The sequence below is a fragment of the Chanodichthys erythropterus genome, chromosome 3 (assembly GCF_024489055.1).
Source record: "Chanodichthys erythropterus isolate Z2021 chromosome 3, ASM2448905v1, whole genome shotgun sequence".
Lineage (NCBI taxonomy): Eukaryota > Metazoa > Chordata > Actinopteri > Cypriniformes > Xenocyprididae > Chanodichthys > Chanodichthys erythropterus.
The window spans coordinates 20,538,793-20,562,354 of NC_090223.1; the positions used below are offsets into that span (position 1 = coordinate 20,538,793).

Genomic DNA, 23,562 nt, shown 5'->3' on the forward strand with positions numbered 1-23,562 from the left:
TCTTAATTATGACATCAGAACTCCTCTTAGAGATGATTGGCTCTTAATTATGACATCAGAACTCCTCTTAGAGATGATTGGCTCTTAATTATGACATCAGAACTCCTCTTAGAGATGATTAGCTCTTAATTATGACATCAGAACTCCTCTTATCGATGATTGACTCTTAATTATGACATCAGAACTCCTCTTAGAGATGATTGGCTCTTAATTATGACATCAGAACTCCTCTTAGAGATGATTAGCTCTTAATTATGACATCAGAACTCCTCTTAGAGATGATTGGCTCTTAATTATGACATCAAAACTCCTCTTATCGATGATTGACTCTTAATTATGACATCAGAACTCCTCTTAGAGAGGATTGGCTCTTAATTATGACATCAGAACTCCTTATCGATGATTGGATCTTAATTATGACATCAAAACTCCTCTTATCGATGATTGACTCTTAATTATGACATCAGAACTCCTCTTAGAGATGATTGGCTCTTAATTATGACATCAAAACTCCTCTTAGAGATGATTGGCTCTTAATTATGACATCAGAACTCATGAAATTTGAGAGATGTAGTCATTGAATGCATTTTATGACAATGATAATTGATCCTCAGTTTAGCCCACATAGACTTCTGTTGTGCTCACTGTGTGAAGAGTTTTGCAAAAGTGACCTAAGTATTGAGAAATGTGTCCTAGCGTCTGTAAAAAACTGTAATGGTATTTTGTCTAATTTACTGACAAAATGTATCTTAAAACAAGATACATTTACTGTAAGTAACACTTGAATAAGATTTTTTTGGTTTTAGATTCAGAATTTAGGTATAGGTAAATGTCTCTGTATTTTCCTTTTTTTTTTTTTGTCCATACAATACAAATCAATGAGCTGTAATGTTGTTTGGTTCCAACATTCTTCAATATATCTTTTTTTTTTTTGTCTCATAAAGGTCTGATGGTCAGTCGCTTAGTCACACTCTTCAAGAGTTGCTCTTTCAGTTTTTGCTGGGATGAAAATCCCCTCTTACAGTGAGTAAGATGATTGGAGTGAATGTGTATGTGTGTGTGTGTGCGTGTGCGTGTGTGTGTGTGTGTGTGTGTGTGTGCGTGTGTGTGTGTGTGTGTGTGTGTGTGTGTGTGTGACCTCTTAGTGTGTGTCTAGCACACTTCACTACTGCTGTAACTGGTACCATTGGTACACCTTTAAATTTCTTTGCACAGACTAGTATCATTTCTATCTAGTGGCATTTTCATGTTTAATGCAGAGTTGTAAAGGTTACATTTTATAATGTACCCTATATACCAATATATGGGAAATAATGAGTTTAGTTAAAGATGCAGTCCGTAACTTTTTTTTGGGTTAAAATGATCCAAAATCAATTTTTGAGCAAGTACATATCCAGCCAGTGTTCAAAACAATGTCCTTTCCTTAGCCTGATTCACAACGGTAAGCTTGTTATAATGTGTTCTAATTCGAGTGGTACTGGTAGGTTTCCGAAGGAAATACGAACTTCCGCCATTCAACTTTGCGTCATTATGTCACGTCTGTTTACATAAAGAACGAGTCCGAGCTAGTAGGCTATATCGCATGTGAGGATGGCGGATCATTTATAGCCTTTTCTCACAGCAGCTGGAAAAACTAAACTTATAATTTTAATGGCGGATTGTATGGTATGACAAATTAACGTTAGAGATTAGACTGTACAGAAAATGAAATCTACAGGTAACGCTAATACACACTAAAATTAAAATAAATAAAAAAACTAATATTTATTTATATTTATATGTAGGGGTTCAAGCACGAAGAGTGGAAACCAACACTTTTAAAATGAAAGTGAGCAAATGAGTGGTCCTCTGTTGCCATCTGCTGATTATAATCGTAATTTTGTCAGTCTTCCTACTAATACATTTCTTTTCACAAGTTTTGCTTTTGCATTCATATTTAGAAAATATATTTAATAATATTTTAAAATCACTATTATAACACTTAAATTTTTTTGTCAACGTTTATCACTTAATTTGTCCTGAACTCTCAGTTTTGGCAATTGTGCCACATAATTGTTATTATTAATGGTTAAAATGGAACACTTGAAAACACTTGAACCCCGTTAATTGCTGCTTGCAGCAAAAAAAAAAAAAAAAAAAAAAAATATTAGTACTATGAAAATGTGCTTTATTTTAGCTTCAGTAATGTTAGCTTTTATTTAAGTTTTTGTCTGGCTGACTTTGAGCTTTAAGAGCTTGATCTTTCCATTATTCTATGTCTTCCGTGAGAAGTGTTTTGCTGAAATGGCGTTTGTTTTTGCTCCTTTACCTCGGCATGAATGTCTGTCTTGTGTTGGTACATCTCTTTGTACTTTTCCCTGTATATAACACTCTTCTTGTGTGCTGGCAGGCGGTAAAACCACACTATCCAGAAGCTCACCGGAGCAAAACTGTCCCTCAATTTGAGCAAGATGGAAAATATAAGAGTTTAAAAAAGAAAGGCTTCTTTTTAAAGCAGAAAAACCCCTGCCGTACAGTGCGCACGCATGCACAAACACGACACGTATCTCAACCCCTACTTTGCAAACCAACTTTCTGGAAGCGTCCCCGTATAAACAGACACCTATCCATGTGAGCGAGGACGGGAAATGAAAAAACCTGGCTGCAGGAGTTGGCAGCGGCCACTCCAGTGTTGACCTTCCTGCGGTTCATTTTAAATTACATCTCTTCAGAGGTAAAAATGTTGTGGTGAGGAGCTGGCTTTCCCCAGCCCTCATGGTTCTTTCTCTCTCAGGAGATGGATTTAGAAGATGTTGTGGTCGGGGGGCAGCGGTGAGCGTGTGAGACGAGGGGCATTAGGGCTGATCTGCATTTTCCACTGGGGAGTGGATCGGCGTCTCCCTCTCGGCCCGTGGCGTCAGGCTGCGAGGTGGACGCTGGTATTTGTGTAGTGCGGTGCCGGACAGGGCCTAATTTGCCTCACTCTGTTTGGCGGACTTATTACAGATCAGAACAGACGGTCTGAACCACATACTCACGAGCCAGGCCGTGCCGTGGACTGGTGGAGCGCGGCCTTGAGCTTGCATGCAAACCCTGTTAAAACTGGATAGTATTTACCATTTTTGGCTTTTTTGCCATGTTTAGAGATGGAGATGGTCAAGAGAGGACTGTTCAGTGTGTGCTAGCAGTGAGGCCATGCTGTTTTTGATTAGTCCTCCTTAAAAAAAGATTGGGAATGACAAGGTAATAAAAATGGCAAGGTTTGATGCAATCAACATCAAAGCTGCATTAGTTTGTATCTTATGCTGTAAACAAAAACAATGTGTTAGTTCAAATTTTGCAATTTCAGAAGTGCAATGGACCCAAATTTCAGTCTGTTCCTCACACATATCACATGACTTCAGAAGACCTAAAGTAGTCATGACCATTATAAAGCTTGGAAGAGCCAGGATATTTTTAAATATATCTCAGATTGTCTTTGTCTGAAGATAGTCATATACACTTATAGGATGGCTTGAGGGTGAGTAAAACATGTGATATTTGTCATTTTGGGGTGAACTATCCCTTTAAGTCTAACTTGTTTATATTAATAGATTTTAAAACAAGGTTTCTATAGTTTTACATTATTTTTAGCTTTCCCCCCCCCATCAATGTCATCCTTTTGCTCAGGTCTGATGGCTCTGCTGGTTTAAACAGCTTCTTAATGGGAATGACAACATCTCATAAAGGTCATGTGCTTCCTGAGCTGCCATTCAAGCTCTCAGTGTGAATCAGACTTAGAGAGCATGTCAATGTCCAGACTCTTCCTGCAATTAAAGTCAAGCACATGCGCCTCTCTGAATTACTGCCTGCTCTGTGTGACTGGATGTGAGCGTCTGTTTGTTGTATGGAGCTGACGTCCCGTTTATGAAGTGGTCGTATGCCGCTCGCTGAGGTCACGGCAGTCGGAGGTCACGTCTCCTCCTGGCTCTCAGTATAAGACGCTCTTTATGAGGAGTGCAGCGTGGGAGGGCCGATGCGTTTGTTGAGTTTGGGATTTAACTGGATTTGATATTACGGCCCACCCAAGGATGTGTGAGTGGAGATTTTTCTCCTTTTTTTTGCGCAAAATTATTGAATTTTCGAAGATCCATATAAGTGTTTGTGCATTTAAATGATATATCTAACTGTATAAGTGTATTCACGGTTACCCACAATTCACATGAGGTATGAAAAGTGCTTATGATCTAATAACTAATATGATTGACAATATTATTAATCTGTACAGTTTTGTCTTATTTTTAAAAAAAATGACTCTTTCAAACTAAGTGGAATTGTGTGCTTTAAAAGAAATCTGGGCAAGTGACTCTTATGAATCATCTATGTGAATCTGTTGATTAACATGAATCATGAATCTTTTTAGTGAATCAAAACACATTCTATCTCAATGAGTTAAAACTTTTCCCAACACTGGCCTTGACTATATATTAAATAAAAAATACTAAACAAATAATGAATAAATTGAAAAAATGTTGATTTTTATAAAATTCTAGAGACAAAACTGAGTGACAGATTGCGCTGTATGTTTTTGTTTGACTAAAATGAATCTGCTCATAAGAGTCATTTGTTCGGGTAATTAAACTCATTCATTCATACTGTATGTTTTTTATTCACTAAATTGAACCGTTTCATAGGAGTCATTTGTTTGGGAACCGTAGGCTACTACACTGGTCCCACAGCATGTTTTTGATTCACTAAAAGGAATCAGCTCATAAAAGTCATTTGTTCAGGAACTGAACTTCACTGATTGCACTATGTTTTTGATTCATTAAAAAGAATCATCTCAGAATAGTAATTTGTTTAAAAATTGAACTACAGTGATCGAAGTGTATGCTTTTAAAAATAACCGTTTCATAACAGAGTCATTTGAATGCACTGGTCATGCTGCATTTTTTGATTCTCTAAAAAGAATCAGCTCATAAGAGTCATTTGTCAATTGAACTTCACTGGTTGCACTGTACAGTGCACAAAACACACACACACACACACACACACACACAAAAAATAGTTTCATAAGAATCTTTTGTTCAGGAATTGGTCTGCTCTGGTCACACTGCATGTTTTTGATTTATTTAAAAGAACCGGTTCATAAGAGTCATTCATTCTGGAATCAGACTACACTGGTCATGTTGCTTGTTTGTTATTCTCATTCAAGAGAATCAGTTCATATGAGTCATTCATTTAGGAATCAAACTAAAATGATTATGTGGTCTGTTTTTGATTTTTTTGAACCAGCTCATAAGAATCATTAGTTTGGGCTTTCTTTTCACACTGTAGATTCAAAAGTCATCCGGTTCAAGTTTGTTTTTCTGAATAAGAACTGGTTCTCAACCCTAATAATTTTCCGTTTTTGTATTTCCAAGATGAAGAACACAAAGAAATAAAACCTAAAGGTGAACACAATAGAAACATGAAGAACAGACCCATTGTAATTCCCGTCTTGGACAGAGGTGACAAAAGACGTGTTTGTGAGGTCCAAGACTTCTGAATCCCGCTCAAGTTCTGTCTGTGTTGGACAGTGAAGCGTGAACTCACACATCATCTCAGTGCTTGGCTGAGATATTGTTCTTTCATAAGCAGAAGTGAAGGCTGCAGGCTGTGTTTTTGGGCCGTGTTCCTACTGTCATGCTCTGAGCCCCTCTAGCTTTACCACTTTATGAGGCCCTTGTTTGCACTTCCACAAAATGTGTGTGTGTTCTCCAAGTCACCCGCAGTGCAAAAATGCGTGTCCTCCGGCTTCTTGTTGTAATTCAAGGTAGTCAGCGCCGTTGAGTTCACATCCTCTTGCCCTTCACAGCATTTCTTTTGTCTATTAATTTTTCACTACAAGACTAGAACGATTGTTAATGAACTAGCCATGCAAAAAAAACTGCATAAGGTTACATTGTACACTTGCAAAAACGGCATGTTCGTGTCTGATAAAAATGGAAAACACAGTGTTTTGGAGGTTTATTTAATGAATGTACTGCAATATTATGTATATTTTATGGGAACACCATACAACAAGGTTCAGTTTGTTAACAGTAGTTAATGCATTGACCCTCAAATATGTCTTTATAGTTGTTTATGCTTAATGCCTAAATAGCTTAAAATGAGTTTAACGATCCCCTGTGGTGAAAATCTAGTTTGTAATGTAATTTATATATCTATGTGATGTTTTAAAGAGGACCAATAATGCCCTTTAACAAGATGTAATATAAGTCTCTGTACTCTCCAGAATGTGTCTGTGAAGTTTCAGCTCAAAATACCCCACATATCATTTATTATAGCTTGTCAAATTTGCCCCATTTTTGGGTGTGAGCAAAAACCTGCCGTTTTTGTGTGTGTCCCTTTAAATGCAAATGAGCTGCTGCTCCAGAAGAGGGCGGAGCTTTAACAGCTCACGCTTCGGTTGCTCAACAACAACAAAACTGGAGAATCTCACACAGACAAAATGAGGATTGTCAGTAACGGTGTTCAGCCTTACATTGAGTCGACACTGATGGAGAGACTCAGGAAGAAGTTACAACTTTAAGAATGAAACTGGATGTTTCTGAACGGTTAGTGGATAAATTTATGTAGTTGCATTCTTCGGAGCGTAAACACAAATACATCAATATGATATTATTACTGAATCAACTAAAGTAGAAGCGGGTCTGCTTGTACAATTCGCTCTACCTCTTGTTTTTCTGAATCAGTTCCTGGTTCAAACATATATGGCTGAATTAAACCAGTATTTCCGCTTGCCATTGTGCAGTGTTTACTACAGTTGAGCGAGTGGAGATCGTGTGAGGGCTTGGAGGCGGGGACTAATCTGCATATTCATGGATCAGCATATACTAAATAAAGCAAGGCTGTAGAGTTACTGTACATTCAAGCTATTGAAAAAAATGATACAAAAATGATTTTGATAATCAAAGATGCATTTTAAGACATCAAATTATTGATGGCAGGGGAATTTTTTTAATTAAAGGGGTCATGAACTGAGAAATCCTTGAGCTTTTTACTTATAACAGGTCATCATACTACAAGAATATCCTGTAAGTTTTAGAACTGAAAACTTCATTGTTAGTCCAAAAACAGCTTTTATTGAAACCAAGCCCAGATTATGACCCGTTGTGTAATGTGCCTCTTTATTACATCATAGAGAGGTGAAACACAGTAGCTGCAGTGGATTTGCAGAGAGCCTGAAATAAAAAAAATTAAAAAAAAAGATCCGACAGAAACGGCGCAACACACTTCTGCGAGTTTTTAAAAAGTTTTTACTTTTAACAGTAAAAGTTATCTTTGTTACAGATCGTTTCATATATATGGATTATGTGTGTCTGACCAAAATCACCAGTGACCAGTGATTTCTGCTATAATGATTCATTTAAGCCTGCAGTCAGATGTTTTTGCCTCATAATCGTTTATTGTCAGTAAATCAAACCATTGACTAAACGGTCAACTTCACATTGTTTCTCTAAGTATGAAGAAAATAGACTGTTATTTAAACTGTGATTAAAGCGATCAAAGAACACTTCCTTTACAATCGCCTGAGCTGTCAATCAAACAGTGTGAGTGTTCTGGATTCCTGGAAGCTCAGGAGATTTAACTGGATTTGATGTTACGGCCCACCCAAAGATGTGTGAGTGGAGATTGTTCTGCTTTATTTTGCGCAAAATTATTGAATCTTAGAAGATCCATATAACTGTTTGTGCATCTAAATGATATATCTAACTGTATAAGTGTATTCACGGTTACCCACAATTCACATGAGGTATGTCTAAGAAAAGTGCTTATGATCTAATAACTAATATGATTGACAATATTATTAATCTGTACAGTTTTGTCTATTTTTTAAAAAAAGTACTCTTCCCAATTAAGTATAATTGTGTGCTTCAAAAGAAATCTGGGCAAGTGACTCTTATGAATCATCTTTGTGAATCTGTTGATTAACATGAATCATGAATCTTTTTAGTGAATCAAAACACATTCTATCTCAATGAGTTAAAACGTTTCCCAATACTGGCCTTGACTATTTATTAAAAAATAAAAAAATACTAAACAAATAATAAATAATGTTGATTTTTATAAAATTCTAGGGACAAAACTCAGTGACAGATTGCGCTGTATATTTTTGTTTCACTAAAATGAATCTGCTCATAAGAGTCATTTGTTTGGGGAATTAGACTCATACATCCATACTGTATTATTTTGATTCACTAAATTGAACCGTTTCATAGGAGTCATTTGTTTGGGAATTGTAGGCTACTACACTGGTCCCACAGCATGTTTTTGATTCACTAAAAAGAATCAGCTCATAAGACTCATTTGTTCAGGAACTGAACTTCACTGATTGCACTATGTTTTTGATTCACTGAACTTTTGTTGTAGGTTGAGCCTACTCAGTTTTCACTGTACATTTTTGATTCATTAAAAAGAATCATCTCAGAATAGTAATTTGTTCAAGAATTAAACTACAGTGATCGTAGTGTATGCTTTTAAAAATAACCTTTTTGTAACAGAGTCATTTGTTCAGCTGGTCATGCTGCATTTTTTGATTCACTAAAAAGAATCAGCTCATAAGAGTCATTTCTCAATTGAACTTCACTGGTTGCACTGTACAGTATGTTTTTGATTCACAAAAAAAAAAAAAAAAATGTTTCATAAGAATCTTTTGTTCAGGAATTGGTCTGCTCTGGTCACGCTGCATGTTTTTGATTTATTTAAAAATAACCGGTTCACAAGAGTCATTCCTTCTGGAATCAGACTACTCTAGGTCACGTTGCATGTTTGTTATTCACTTAAGAGAGTCAGTTCATATGAGTCATTCATTTAGGAATCAAACTAAACTGATTATGTGGTCTATTTTTGATTCACTGAAAAGTTCAGTTCAGGCTTTCTTTTCACACTGTAGATTCAAAAGTCATCCGGTTCAAGTTTGTTTTTCTGAATACGAACTGGTTCTTGGTTCTCAACCCTAATGATTTTGCATTTTTGTATTTCCAAGATGAAGAACACAGTAAAAACATGAAGAACAGAGCCATTGTAATTCCCGTCTTGGACAGAGGTGACAAAAGACGTGTTTGTGAGGTCCAAGCCGGCTGCTTCTGAATCCCGCTCAAGTTCTGTCTGTGTTGGACAGTGAAGCGTGAACTCACACATCATCTCAGTGCTTGGCTGAGATATTGTTCTTTCATGAGCAGAAGTCAAAGAACTCTCGCCAAAACTCCCATTAGAATCAACAAATCTCGTATTTACATTGTGTTTGACCTGTTAGTTATGATGAAAGCATTCGTTAGTGTGCAGAAATCAAGTTACAATGACGAGATCACTGCATTCATGCCCTCAACATGTCTGCGATCGGCTACAGTGTTCATCACTGCACCCTTTCATGCCACAATCTCAATATAATGCTATAATCAACACTTTTCACGATTAGTAAACCTTGAGAGCTGTAATAGTAAAAATGTGCTAAAAGTTTTCAAAAGTTCCGCATGAAATACTTGGCTATTTTCATATGCAAAGATGTCAGCCAATCACAGCAGTGGGCGTGTACACTGAAGTCTCACAGCAGACACGCCCCTTAAAACAGAGCGTTCAAATCAAAGGGTAGGGAAATTTGCCTTTTGTTTAAAAATTATGACGTAAATTATGATGTAAAAATCTTATTAACATTATAAGTGCACCACAGGTACCATTATAAAATAATGCAGCTCATGACCCCTTTAACTGCTATTTAATTTCAAGTAACAGAAATGTGGTTTTTATGGTTTTAGTTTTACTTTGTTCACTTTGTCCAGCATTGGACTACAGCAAAGTGGGTTTGTTGTTCTGGTGGTCTTTCACAGCCCTGAGGCGAAGGTAGTGATAATTAGCTCATGTTTGAATTTCTCGTCTGCCAAGAACACATTCCTCGCCCAAAACCGAAAAGGGCGAGAAGACGTGTGTGAATGTGGTGTGTGAATCTGTTCTCGGCACAGTGGGCTCTGTTGATGTAGGTCCAGGTCATTAGGTTGCGAGACGTTATAAACATTGACTAATGCGGTTGTGTCATTTGTTTTCGGTTCAACTTCATGAGCTCACGCTTGCTTCATCTCGCCTGGTGCTGATTTGCGTTTAAACCTGTGAGATAATGCCGATGCAGATGTGTGAAAAATTGTATTTCTTTGCTTGTCTTTATTCTAAAGCACGTTCTGCTGGTTGACGGTGCATCTAAGGTTCTCCGTTTTGGGCCAAACACGTAACCAAATTGAGAACGAATGTGTGATAACGAAAACCAGGCTTGTAGAATGATCTGGCATTCCCACGCTAGCATTAACACACTTCCACACACACTGCGGTCCTCCAGGTGAGTCGGGTGTGGTGTTGGACAGTTGATGTTTTGGATTTCAGAGATGGACTACGCCTTGAGTTGGCAGCAGTGCTGAGCTTTATTACTTGTGGGCCGTTAATGGTTTTATTCCTTGAGTCATACTGCCTTTTCCAGCAGTGCTTCTCGGTATCCTCACAACAAACACCGGCAAATCACTCTCAATGAATCCTTTATTATAGCGTGTGCCATGTGGAAGATGTTTGACAGGCATTAGTGATTGAGAGCAGCTGTGTAGCAGATCTGTTCTAGTCGTCATTGACCCCGTTTATCCCTGGACTGAACGTCCATCTCAGGTGATCCGCTCTCACAGGTGGGCTTATCCTGAGGTGGTCACACAAAGAAATGCCTGTTAATGTAACAAATGATAAAAATAGAAGTAACAATAACTGTATGAACAATACACTGTATCGAAGCTGCAGTACTGTAGTATATATTGTACATTTTATGCAATGACGTTACAATAAGTTTCAATTTGTTAACATTAGTTAATGCATCTGGTATCACTAACAATCAACAACAATTTTATAGCATTTATTTAATAAATTAGATAAATAAATAGGTTGAATTAAGGTAATTAGATTGAATTAAATTTATTTTTATTTATTAATGTATTTGTTTGTTTTTATTTAACATTTATTTATTTGATAAATATATAAATTTAATTTATGTATCAATTAATATTAATATTTACATGATCCATTAACATCTATCTATCTATCTATCTATCTATCTATCTATCTATCTATCTATCTATCTATCTATCTATCTATCTATCTATCTATCTATCTATCTATCCATCCATCCATCCATCCATCCATCCATCCATCCATCCATCCATCCATCCATCCATCCATCCATCCATCCATCCATCCATCCATCCATCCATCCATCCATCCATCCATCCATCCATCCATCCATCCATCCATCCATCCATCCATCCATCATATAATTATTATCATGAATTTATTTAATGTTAATTCACATTTTTTTCATAATATTAACTATTTATCATTTATATATGTATTAAACATTACATTTATTTATTTATTTATTTATTTATCAATGAATATTAATATTTATATATTCATTAACATTTACATGTATTTATATATTTAATAAATTAATTTAATTTATTTATTATAATTATTATTATTATTATTTAATTTAATTTAACATAAACATTTGTTCATTCGTAATACAGAAACTAATTATTTAACCTGTATATATTTAATAAATATATACACTTTAATTTAATTAATTAATCAATTAATGTTAAAATGTACATATCCATTATTATTTACATGTATTTATTTAATAATGTTTATACAACATAAACATTTGTTCATTCATAATACAGCAACTAATTATTTATTAAACATTTCTATATATTTAATAAATATATACACGTTAATTTAATTAATGAATCAATTAATATTAATATTTACTTATCCATTAACATTTACATGTATTTATTTAATAAGTTAAATTAATTATTATGTTTATTTTTATTATTATTATTATTATTATTATTATTATTGAATTTATGTAATAATGTTTATACAACATAAACATTTGTTCATTCAGAATACAACAATTATTTATGGAACACATATATATATATATATATATATATATATATATATATATACACATTAATTTAATTAATGAATCAATTAATATTTACAGTTATTTAATAAGTATATAAATTATTTTAATATTTATTGTTTATGTATATTATTACTGATTTAATTTATTTGATAATGTTAATTCACATTTTTTCATAATATTACAGCAGCTAATAATTTATACAACTTGAAATGTTTTAAATGTATTAGAATATTAAGAAACAAGCAATAAGTGATATTAGTAAGGTCTGTAAAAGTGTTGTTTGTTGTTAGTTCATGATACCTAAGGAATGAACGAATGCTAACTTTATTGTAAAGTGTTACCAATTTGGTTGTTTTCATTTAAAGTAACTTGTTAAAATATCAATAAATTTAAATGATAAAATTGAATAAAGCCATACAACACTTAATAATACAAAAAATGGCTTCAAAAGATCTGAACTTCATGGAACATTTTCTGCACAATGCATGTCAACATGCAGTGACGGGTCAATGATGGGGTCAATGGTGAACTGGGTCAATGATTTCTCTATTTGATGCATACTATTCTCTGCTAACACTCTTCATTCTCCCCAAATATGGAGAAAATGTGGACATTTGGAAATCTGTTTGGATGCTCTTAATTTAGAGGCTCATTCTGGAAACCTTTGTCTACTAAGTGGACATCCCACCAGTCCCATCTCCAGCATTCAGCACCTCGTTTCTGCAGATTGCTGAGGTTTGAGCATTAGTATCCCAGCTTGTTTTCTGTCAATTCTTGATTCGTGTCCATTGTTTCATTAAATCCCCTCCATCCTTCTCTTTCACTGTACTTACATTTGCGGTCCGTAATATCCACATGCCTCATGCAGAGCTCTCTGTTCACTGCATTCTTCTGTCATTATTCTTTCATTTTCTATATTTTTCTTCATCATTCCAGCCTTCCCGGTCCCCATCTTCTCTATCTCCAATGCTAGTGTCAGCATTCTTGTGGTCCGTGGCCCCGGGCCGGATTCAAGCCCTGTGAGAGGCCTATCCAGACGACTCATGCGCCGTTCAGATACTCAGTAATCTATGTAGCAACCGCAAGGCTATATACATGGGAGAAAATATGTCTTTATTTGAAAGATGTATCAATTTTGTTATCTTCAAAACTACTTGAACTAATGATGAACTGGCCTGTGTGGTTTTGCTGCAGGAAATATGATAAGACCAAAGACAATCTCCCCAATGACTCTCCTCCACTTCCCTCCAACATAACCAGTCGTATGATCTTGTTGGTCTGTTTTCCTGCTACTGATCCAACATCAAACAACAACCTCAGAGACAGCAATGGACAAAATAAGATGCCAAGTCTCAACAAGCCTATAATGGTAAAAATCCTCCCACTTTTTATAATCTCCATAAATCATAAACAGTCTCTCCAAACGCGTGGTTCTTATGTAAGAGTAGGGAAGCCACGCCCACGACTGGCGACAATCTGCCCTGTTAGCCTAGATCCTGCCCTGAGTCAGCCGAACCAGTCCACCATTTCTGTTTCCTCACTGTAGCAGCTGGAGATATACAATGTCTGCAACACAAACATTACAAAATTTCTGTTATTAGATGTATTAACAAACATAAGAGTATCCATAGACTCTCTGCATCTGAGGCACTGTGGACACCATGGTTTAATTTCAGTTATGAAGGAAATGTGCCGAATAAAGTCGGTAAAGTGTTGCGCAAATCATTTACGCCGGACTGCTTCACAAACGAGGGTCATTTCAACGCTGGATTTGCACAAAAGATTAACATGACGACACATGCTAGTCGATGAGTTGAATCAACTCCACAGCAACTACATAAATTTATCCGCTAACCATTCAGAAACATCCAGTTTAATTCTAAAAGTTGTAACTTCTTCCTGAGTCTCTCCATCAGTGTCCGACTCCGGTTTGAACAATGTAAGACTGAACACTGTTACTGACAATCCTCATTTTGGCTGCGTGAGATTCTCCGGCTTTGTTATTGTTGAGCAACCGAAGCACAAGATGTTAAAGCTCCGCCCTCTTCTGGAAAGCAGGCCAGGAGCAGCAGCTCATTTGCATTTAAAGGGTCATACAAAAACGATGTGTTTTTGCTCACACCCAAATTTGACAAGCTATAATAAATGATCTGTGGGGTATAAAAGCGGCATAAATACTTGCTACTACCAATCAGCTGTGCCCTATAGGGAATGATGTGATTGCAAGCAGATTGAGTTAAGGACCTATCAGCCTGCGGCATCTAGTGTTTCATGACAGAACTTTATATGTATGCTAATGCAGATGTGTTGTTATTCAGGTAGTCATTTAGCCAGACCGTCGGCTGAACGACTGATGCAAATGGCACATAAAATTGGAAACACTTCAGGAGTTGTAAAGTTGTTATCTGATTGGTTGAATTCTACAGGATTTCTGGGAGACATTTGTGTCGCATTATTTAACGGTCCGCTTAGAAACAAAGCCATCCTGATGCCAAACCCCCTCATGGAAAAAGAAAGCCATCGTGTTTACAACTGTAAATGATTAGAATTATGTGAAGAATGTGAAGTTTGGGGTGAATACTTCCAAGTGTTTTACACGCTGGTTTGTTATTGTTGGGACATTAACGTTACATTTTCACGCCCCTAAACAAACTGTGATTGGTTGCTTTACATGTCAGTCAGATGACCTTTTTGGCCAATGAATGCTGCTATGGAGTACCTTCTGCTGTCGTTCTGAAAGTCTACGTGGTCATGCAGGTAACTAACTGTAAGCAAGTAAACAAGATCTTCAATTTGATTTTTTTCTTCTGGTCCAAGATTCAGTTTGCTTTATTTGTTTAATGTGGCTCAAATGTTCAGTCTGTTCAGCAGCAGGTTATACTGTTGGTGCCGCTTGCTTAACAGATGAAACATTCGAAAATATGCCTTTCTAAAAAGTTTTCAGAATGACATGATATCCAATGGACTGGATTAAGGATGCATACTATATCAGCACCATATCACTTATTGACCAGTATCTCTTTTTTTTTTTTTTTTCATCAGAATATATGATATATAATTGCATATGATTTTTAATTGCATGATAAATTATGGCAAAGCTTAGACCTTTTAAAAGCACTTTTATCTAACCAGCTTCCCAGAGGTTTAACTGGTTCAATCCCTCCTTAATTAGTATAATAACTTATATTTCTAATTTAAAAGTATATTTTTTTCTTAAGAAGATTGTAAAATTGTACTGTACTACATAAATTCATACTGTACATGCTGAATTTATTTATTTTTATTTTATGTTCGATGTATTATTAGCTTTCCATCAACTGCCAAACCACCTGTGGTTCCCTCACAAACCCTGGTCTACATGATAAGGTTCATACTCTGGTTTCTGCCTGTAGGTATGTAACATGGAAAAGTAGGGTTTTAATGGCAAGAATGAGGCATAAACCAGGAAAAAAATGTGAGGGGGCACCTCTTTTCCTCTTCGACACACAATCCATGTCATCACCCTCGAACTGAGTACGGCAAGACCACCAAAAAAAAACACCAAAAAAAAAACAAGGAGCAGAACAATATTTACTCAGCAGTAATTTTCTATGGAATTTTTTGGAAGATAATTTGAAAAAGTCAGCTCGGGTGTCTACAATAGGCCCTTTGAGCAGCTCAGTTTGAGTCTGGATTTGGAGTGCAGCCAGAGAACCAGCTCTCTTAAAATCACAGAATAAAAGAGTCCTTTTATTGAAAAGCAAGAAAGCAGACGCACACACGTTCAGTTACCCACCACCGTCGACACACTGACACGCCGGTTTCTCCTGTGACTGACGTGTGCTTGTGCGTTTCGCGGTCAAATTTGCCTCAATCTGATGCTTTATTGTTCTCTCAGTTTGAGTTAATAGGCAGTGCTGTGTGAGAGTTTCTGTTGTTTTTCATTATTTGACATGATCGCACTCATTACAAATGGAAATGCTATTAGTGCTGGACAGCGGTGGGCTGTTTTATGTGTTTGTGTTGTTAAACGGGTTTAATATACAACAGATTGCAGCTGGATGGTTGTAGATAAGCAGACTTTGTTTGGAGGTAGTGCGAGCGTTTGTTGCAAATCCTTCCAAATGTACCTGTAAAGCAGGTGGGTGGTCAGTTTAAAGGATGTGTGTAATAACAAACAATCCTCATTATTTCAGCCAGTGACGTACATGGAGGTGAACCGGCACCTATTGGATTTGGCAATTGTTTGTTTTTAATAAAAATCCCCTGTTTACCTCAAGCTTTCTCCATAAAGGGAAAATATATTACCTTTCCCTGGCACTCAAATCCTAAAATTCCTCATAAAAGTTTGCTTTAGGTGGTGCGTTTGCAGATGGCGTTGAGGATGCTAGCAATCTCCCTGTGTGCACATTTATTTTTGTCTATTAAACCGAACACACTAAACAAAGACATACGTTCAACATCAGTAAACCTAATTGACTCTGCTGCTAATCAGACCAGCTCGCTTGAGCGAGAAACAGAAGAATAAAAAAAGTTATTTTCATTTTTAATTTTTTTATTTTTCACTTGCAGCTTTTGAAAATACCATCATACATATACACACATCTCCATATAGACAAAAGAAAAGTATAAAAAAGAGCTTCCCAAATTAAACAGGGAAAATTAGAGGCAGATCTTACCAAAAATATTCACAAATATTTTCAATACTTCATACTGCAGAGATTTTTTCCAGTTTGGATATTCCAACAACAACAATAAAAAAACAAACAAAAAAAGTTTTCAATTACAAACCCTTCTTCTTTTAAGCAGAAGGTTGCACAATTTCATTTTTACATTTTTGTTTGATTTATTTATTTTTTTAAATTTTTTTGGAAACATCATTTGACAGGTTGTAGAACAAGTGCTAAAATAGTAACACATTTCCTCACAGAGGTAAATCAGCACATCTCCTCACTGTCTCAGTTTGGCATTTTGCAGTAAACTTTACCTTTAAGAATCCACAGAATCTGTGGCTTAAATTTCAGAGTGATCACTGACGGCATGATTCTCAGTCATTTTTAGGTTGTTTTATGCTCTTTCATTGTGTCTTGCACATTAACAGTAAGCTCTAGAGAGTTGGCAGTTGGAGTGTGTGTTTTTAGACTGGTTTAGCTAATGCTTCGAGCTAGCCAAACATACAATTTAGTGTTTTTGAACATATAAATCTGTTTTAAGGCAAAATGGCAATGACTGCAAGAGAAAACTCTCTGCCGAGTAATGTAAATAGTGCAAAGGCTAATTTTGCAAACTGATACAGAATTAAGTCTTGAACAGTGATCTAGGAAACAACCCCTTTTTGGAATATAAATAAATATTTTAAAAAGATACCACCATTTTGTAGCTTCCAATAATATATGGCAAGACTAATTTATTTTACAACAGAACATAATGTATATTAATCTGCTTTTCAATAAGCCATTTCCATTTAACTTTAGTTTTGTCTCTATTTCTAGGAGGGAATGGGGGATAGGGGATAAAATATAGAGGAGGGGTTTAGTTTCAAGTCTGGATAGACTTTTAACTGCTTAGACTGTCTGACATATTTCTAAAACTAAAGCCTTTGATTCACTTGGTGGTAACAAGTAAATTTTAATCTTCAAAGTTTTTAATCTGGTGTTTTGTCTGCTTGTTAAGTCACAAGACATGGGGGAAGAGCAGCCGCCTGGTAACAGTCACATATTTGTACAAAAACATTTACAAAAAAAAGGTACAGATATAAAACAAAGAATCAATGTCTATCAGTTAGACAAAGCATCATAAGAGTCAGCCTTGTTACTGAAGATGTCTATATATTCAATATCTTCAATTGCCCACTCAAATGTAGGGCTTACGGGTTCACAGTTAGTGCAGCTCCTAAGAGTTGCACACAGGTGCTACACATCAATATTTCACCTACATTTCTTCAGTCAGCCTTATTTCCTTTTTTACGATTGGCAGCCATATTAAAATTTTAAAAGATCTTTGGTTGAAAGATTGGCATGTAGAGTCTTTCCATTTTTCAAATGATAAAAGGCACTTAGGAGGATGTCATTTTGACAGAAATGTTCTTACAGGATTAAACCAGGAGCAACCTAAATGACACCAAAAAAGCCGGTGATTGGTCTTAGTGTCCTTGGTGGTACCCTATAAAGCAGTTTCATTTGTGCTTTAGCATGTAAGTAAGTCCCAAACCTTTTGCAATAATCAGAAATACAAGGGTTTTAAACTGTTCATGTTGTTGTTTGCAGTACAGTGATCTTGCATTAAGGGCACCTCATAGTCCAAGCCGCCATTCTGCGCTGTAGACGGACAGGAGATAATCTCTAGCTTTTGGGGTAGTGCCCCATTGTCCATACCCTCCAGCTCCAGCTGTGATGGATCACATTCTAAGTCCGGGTGTCCCTTTGATTTCTTTTTGTGCATGTAGCAGGCTACCCCAACAGCCACAGCGATTAGGACTAGCAGAAGAAGGATGGCGACTGCAGGGATGAGCATCGTAGTGAGCTTTGGGTCCACCTGTCGTGCTCCAGTGGGAGTTGGCTGCTGACTGACCGTCTGGGCCTCTGTGCATACACGATCCACACTCCCAGGTTCACCCATTGGACTGGCACATACAGAATATGTAGAGTTTGGATGAAGTCCACGCAGCGTGTACTCCGGGTAGGTAGGTGGAACGGTGATCTGAATGGGACGTTTATCCAGTCCAGAAAGGTTTTTGTAGGTTAACTTTACGCCACGGATGTGTGGCCTCCTATCAATGTAGCGGTGAAGGTCCAAAAGAATAGAGGAGCTAGTTACAAATGTTGCTGTTATTTCAGGTTCCATTGTGCCGATTATTGTAGGGAAGTCATTGGGCGGTAGGTTTTCCACCTCTTGGCAGTATGTCCCTGATGTTCCCGGTTGACAAATACACTCAAAGTTTGCTTCGTTGTCAAGCCAACATGTTCCTCCATTTAGGCAGATATTGGTTGGGCAGAAGATTGATCTTAGATCTGGGTCAATACTAGTACTAGGGGTGGGAGGCGGAGGGTCATCATTGGTTTTTGTAGAGGGGTTATCACTAGGTTTGGCAGGGAGAACTGCATGAGTTGTACTTGGTAAACTGGTAACCGGAGCTGGCGGTACTGCAGTGCTCTTTACTGTCCGAGTCGTAACAGTTGTGGTAATCGGACATCCGAATTCTCTGTGCCCTAGTCTCTCCAGCACCTTCCCGGAATTAAAAGGAGGAAAGTGGCAGCGTGTCTCTTCCGTCCTACCCAACTGAATTTTCTTGTTTCGCAGCCAACTAGGAAACCAAGCCAGATTGCAAAGGCAGTTGAAAGGGTTTTCCGCAACAGACAGTCTTTCTAGGTGTGGAAAGAGCTGGGATAAGGTCTCAGGCAACCCTTGCAAGCTTAGATTGCTGATATCCAGATCCACAAGCTCTGACAGTTTCTCAAAGTCTTCCCACTTCACAGGTCCAATGGGATTCCCAGCCAAACTGAGAACAACCAAGCCCCTTGCTTCCCGCAACACTCCTGGAAAAGTTGTTAACTGATTGTTGGAGATGTCAAGCTCATGGAGGTTCTTGAAGCTTCCTAAGAGCTCCTCGTTCAGACTGCTAAGCCCCAGCCCACCCAGTTTCAGTGACTCCAACTTGGGCGTCTGGAGGTCGTTGGGCCCTGGTGAGGGGATGCTGTTAAACCGTAAGTCTAGCAGAAGCAGATGGGGCAGTTTCAGAGCAGGCATTATTGTCAGTTTGTTTCCTTGCAGCTTGAGCTCCAGTAGCTGTTGTAGTCCATCAAAAGCAGCAGGATGTATGCTCTCGATGAGGTTGCTGTAGAGATATAGCCTCTCCAGAAGTTCCAGTCCAGCAAAGCTTTCCTTGGATATGTGAGCAATCTGGTTAGCCGACAGGTCCAGGTTATGTAGAGAAGATAGTGGTTCAAACACGCGATCTGGCAGTTCGGTCAACTTGTTCTGACTTAGATCCAACATCTCCAGGCTATCCAAATCAACAAAATCATCTTGGGAAAGGGACTCAATGCCGTTCTTGAACACATAGAGATTCTTAGCCATTGTAGGAACTTTGCTGGGCATTTTAGTGTCTTTGCGGCTAAAGCAGAATATGGAGTCTTGGGCTGGGCAGTTACAGTCCTTCGGACAAGTGTTGGCCAATACCAGGGATGACAAGAGTTGATAGAAGAGGAGGGGCAGCAGTAGAGGGAGGAAGAGCTTCATGTTGCTGCCTTGACATTCACCCCTTCAAGCCTGCAATGCAACAAAAAACAAGTAAAACATTTGCTCATTTAACTTCACATTGTATTTTTTGACTTTGAAATATATTTAAACATACACCAGTTTTGACACTTAAATTTTGTCAAAGTTTAGAAATTTTAAAGTAACTTGCAAGGAGTTGAGTTGATTGATAAATTTACTTCTTTTTTTTATTATTTCCTCTCAGCAACTCTAAGGAATGCTGCAGTACATGCTGTGGCTTTTGTTTCTCTGCTTTCCCAAATCTATGAGGTCAGTCTTTTTATGTGGCTGAGTAAAAGAGTTGCTTTAGACCAAGTGCTTTCAAAGGGTGATCAAAGGCGAGATCTCTTGACATAGTTGTACTCAAACAATAGATAGTGGTAGTGATGTACATGCCTACTGGAACCTTATACTGGACTTCAGGGTGATGTTGACCTTATTTTTCTTTGTTTATCAAAAGAAACATTTTGTATCTTATGAAGTACTCTTTCAGGAATGGTTGAATGTTATATAATAAGTGCCCTAATGAACATCCTGTCTATTGTCTATCATGTTTTGTGCACCGTTCTACCCACAAATCACCTAATTGCAACTGTTTCATGAACATTTAGTTCCATCATAGTTTACAGAACATTTACTAAATCATTGTTGCACAGTAATTCACAAGTAATTTAATTGTCTCTATTGGGAGTGGTTTGTCCACTTTGTGTCTTTCTACAAACATTCAGTCATTTAATATTCATTCATTTTATATTAATATCAAGAGATTCACTGGTGCACACCAATCCCTCGAACAATCAAGCCCAAATTTTTTGGACCTGAAAACTTGACCTTGAACACCAGACACAGAGCTCATCAGATGAGCTTAGACACCTTTAGGGAGGAACGTGAGAGTCAGGGAGGAGAGCGAGAAAAAGAAAGATAAAGGGATATGAAGCTAGGAGACTGAAGTGAGCTGGGGAAACAGTTTATCATGTCCTATGAGATCAGTCGCTGCAGTATCTGGCCTTGAAAGTAGGGGTGGAGACGTTTCGTTCTCCCTTACGTTTTTCCTCCTTCTGTTTCTCTCCTGGACAGTGTGGGGGGGTTTCGTTAGAAGTTCATGCTGAGGTGAAATTCTCTCACTCAGTTTTATTGGACAGTACAGAGAGATAGTAGGTTCATTATGTTCCCTCCTGCTACATTATTGAAGCATCACTCTCAATGTCCTCCTGGTGATCTCTGCACTCTTCTGCAGTTATTTAGGAAACATCTCAGAATCTAGTTAGCCTTTTTTTGGACATATTTTATTCTGTGTTGGCTGATAGAAAGTTGTTATTCTTGTTGTGAGGTCAATGAACGTTTCTAAAGATCTTAGTAATAACATCTGCATGTTTTTTGATTATATTTTAAGATGCATTCTTGCTGACAGTGCATGGAAGTCATGCATTATTTTTAATGAATTTAGTTTTAGTTAGGACAACCGTGGTTTTGCTGTATGGTTTTGATACATATCATAGATATGTGTGATACAGTGATACAGTGCTTCTATGAAGTATCTTTATGTAAACGTTGTAGCCTGACACACCTCACAATACCAGTTTGTATGTGATAAGGAAACCACCGTCACCATTAACGTCACCACCATCAGCAACACATTTGATTTCCTATAAGTACATCCGGGACAGTCATCCTGAGAAAGAGAGAGATGATTTGCCTGCATTTTGCCATTTTCTTCCCTCTATGTCTAAAAAGCAGTGGAGCAGGTTTAGACATTCCTGTTGTTCTGTCTCACTGACTTGCTGACTGTGATGCAAGCATCTGTCTTTAGACAGTGGGTTTAGTTGACGCTCTGTGCAAATAAAGGAAAAAAAGCTTGGGACTGCTGCCAAGCACACGCATATTTTTCTGAAACTAATCCTCTGCTTATTACGTGTGCGCTGTTTGGTCCGTCTGCCTATTTTTCCTGTTTAATGAAACTTTTACTCAGCACAAAGCAAAAAAAAAAAAAAAATGTCAGTACATGGAAAAGATCACATATAGTTCAAAAGGGCATTAAAGACAGTGCTTTGTTATGTTCGGGCACTGATATTGATCCACTAGTATTGGCTTTGCACTTTCTGACGTTTTGACGCCGTATACCTGTTGTTCTAGAAAGAGTAAAACGTGCACCGTTTCCTTCACCAGAAAGCTCTCGCTGGTCTCCATTCAGTGATGCATAGCGCTTTACGGTCCATGAGACCTGATTAGTTGTTTTACTAGAGGCAATGATGGAAAAAAAACACGCAGACCTTCCAGATAACCTGATAACAGGTGGAGCACAGTGGTTTATGGGCAGTTAATCAAGAGGGGGTCATAGGTTGCCACCGTCCCATGGTGTTTGGCTCTCAGAGTACCGTGGGAATGTTGTGAATTGAACTTGTGTGATATTAGAGGGGGACAAAATAAATTTTATACATTTTGAGTTCACACAACTTTATCTATTAAGTACAATGAACTTTCATTATTATTTGAGTGAAATAAATTCATTTCATTAATTTCACTACTCGTTTTTACAGTGAATGAGAAGAGATTCTAAAAAATTCTGTAGACTTAAAAGGGCATATAAAGAAGATTGAAGCACTAATAAAAGATGAAAGACTGAGAGTATAAGCGATGAAAATAAGGCGTAAACCAGGGAAAGACGCAAAGATAAGCCAGCCGAACATCAGGGTGGTGTTTTTAAACATGAAGGGAAAGTGGATACAACATACAAGAAAGAAAAACAGAGAATGAGGAAAAGAAAGAGGCTTTCTGTGATAGATTTGCAGTCAGGGGGCAAAGTCCACTTCCGTCCCTCAGCCAGCACAAAGCATTCAGACTGTGGCGTAGTGTTTCACAGCATCATCTGGCATGTGAAGAGAGACCTGCTGGACCTGATAGATGAATGAGGATCATGTAAAACCTCAGTCCTCCCTTCCTGAACTTTAAGAAAGCCGAGCTTGATAGAAAGATCAGAAGGCAGTGTGTAGGGCACAGGGGCTAGTGCACACTAGGATCAAGGGGATAATACTCTGTCGCTTCACACATGGGTGGATATATTCCAAACTGTCTTCAAATTTCCAGCCCTAGTATTTATTTTATTTTATTTTGACTTGCAACTCTTTTTTAAAGGATAGCTTGAATGTAGTTTATCTACTGTAGCTTGTGAAGTAACAGCGACTCTGAGTGAAGGGAAGCATCTGGTGGAAAGATTGGGCAGGTATGAAGATAAAGCTGTTGCCTAAACATCATTTTTAATTTTGGCCAGTGTTTATCCTACTCTGCATCATTCCAAACCATCACAAGAAGCAATCTATTCAGCCGACAGAGACACACGAAGTGGGAGTTTAGCCTGATCTCAGATA

General features: G+C 37.4%; 2 protein-coding genes across 3 annotated transcripts in view; one reads left to right on the forward strand and one right to left on the reverse strand.

Annotated features, from left to right (window-relative positions):
* Window positions 1-23,562, forward strand: part of coro7 (coronin 7) — a 173,115-nt gene that overhangs the window by 89,354 nt on the left and 60,199 nt on the right. The window lies entirely within an intron of this gene.
* The window catches only part of vasnb (vasorin b), a 28,813-nt gene continuing 21,769 nt past the window's right edge, over window positions 16,519-23,562 (reverse strand). For both annotated transcript variants that reach the window (XM_067381282.1, XM_067381283.1), the window contains one exon: window positions 16,519-20,209. In XM_067381282.1, the coding sequence (XP_067237383.1) occupies window positions 18,164-20,179 (2,016 nt within the window). In that variant the 5' untranslated portion in view covers window positions 20,180-20,209 and the 3' untranslated portion in view covers window positions 16,519-18,163. The remainder of the gene's footprint in view (window positions 20,210-23,562) is intronic.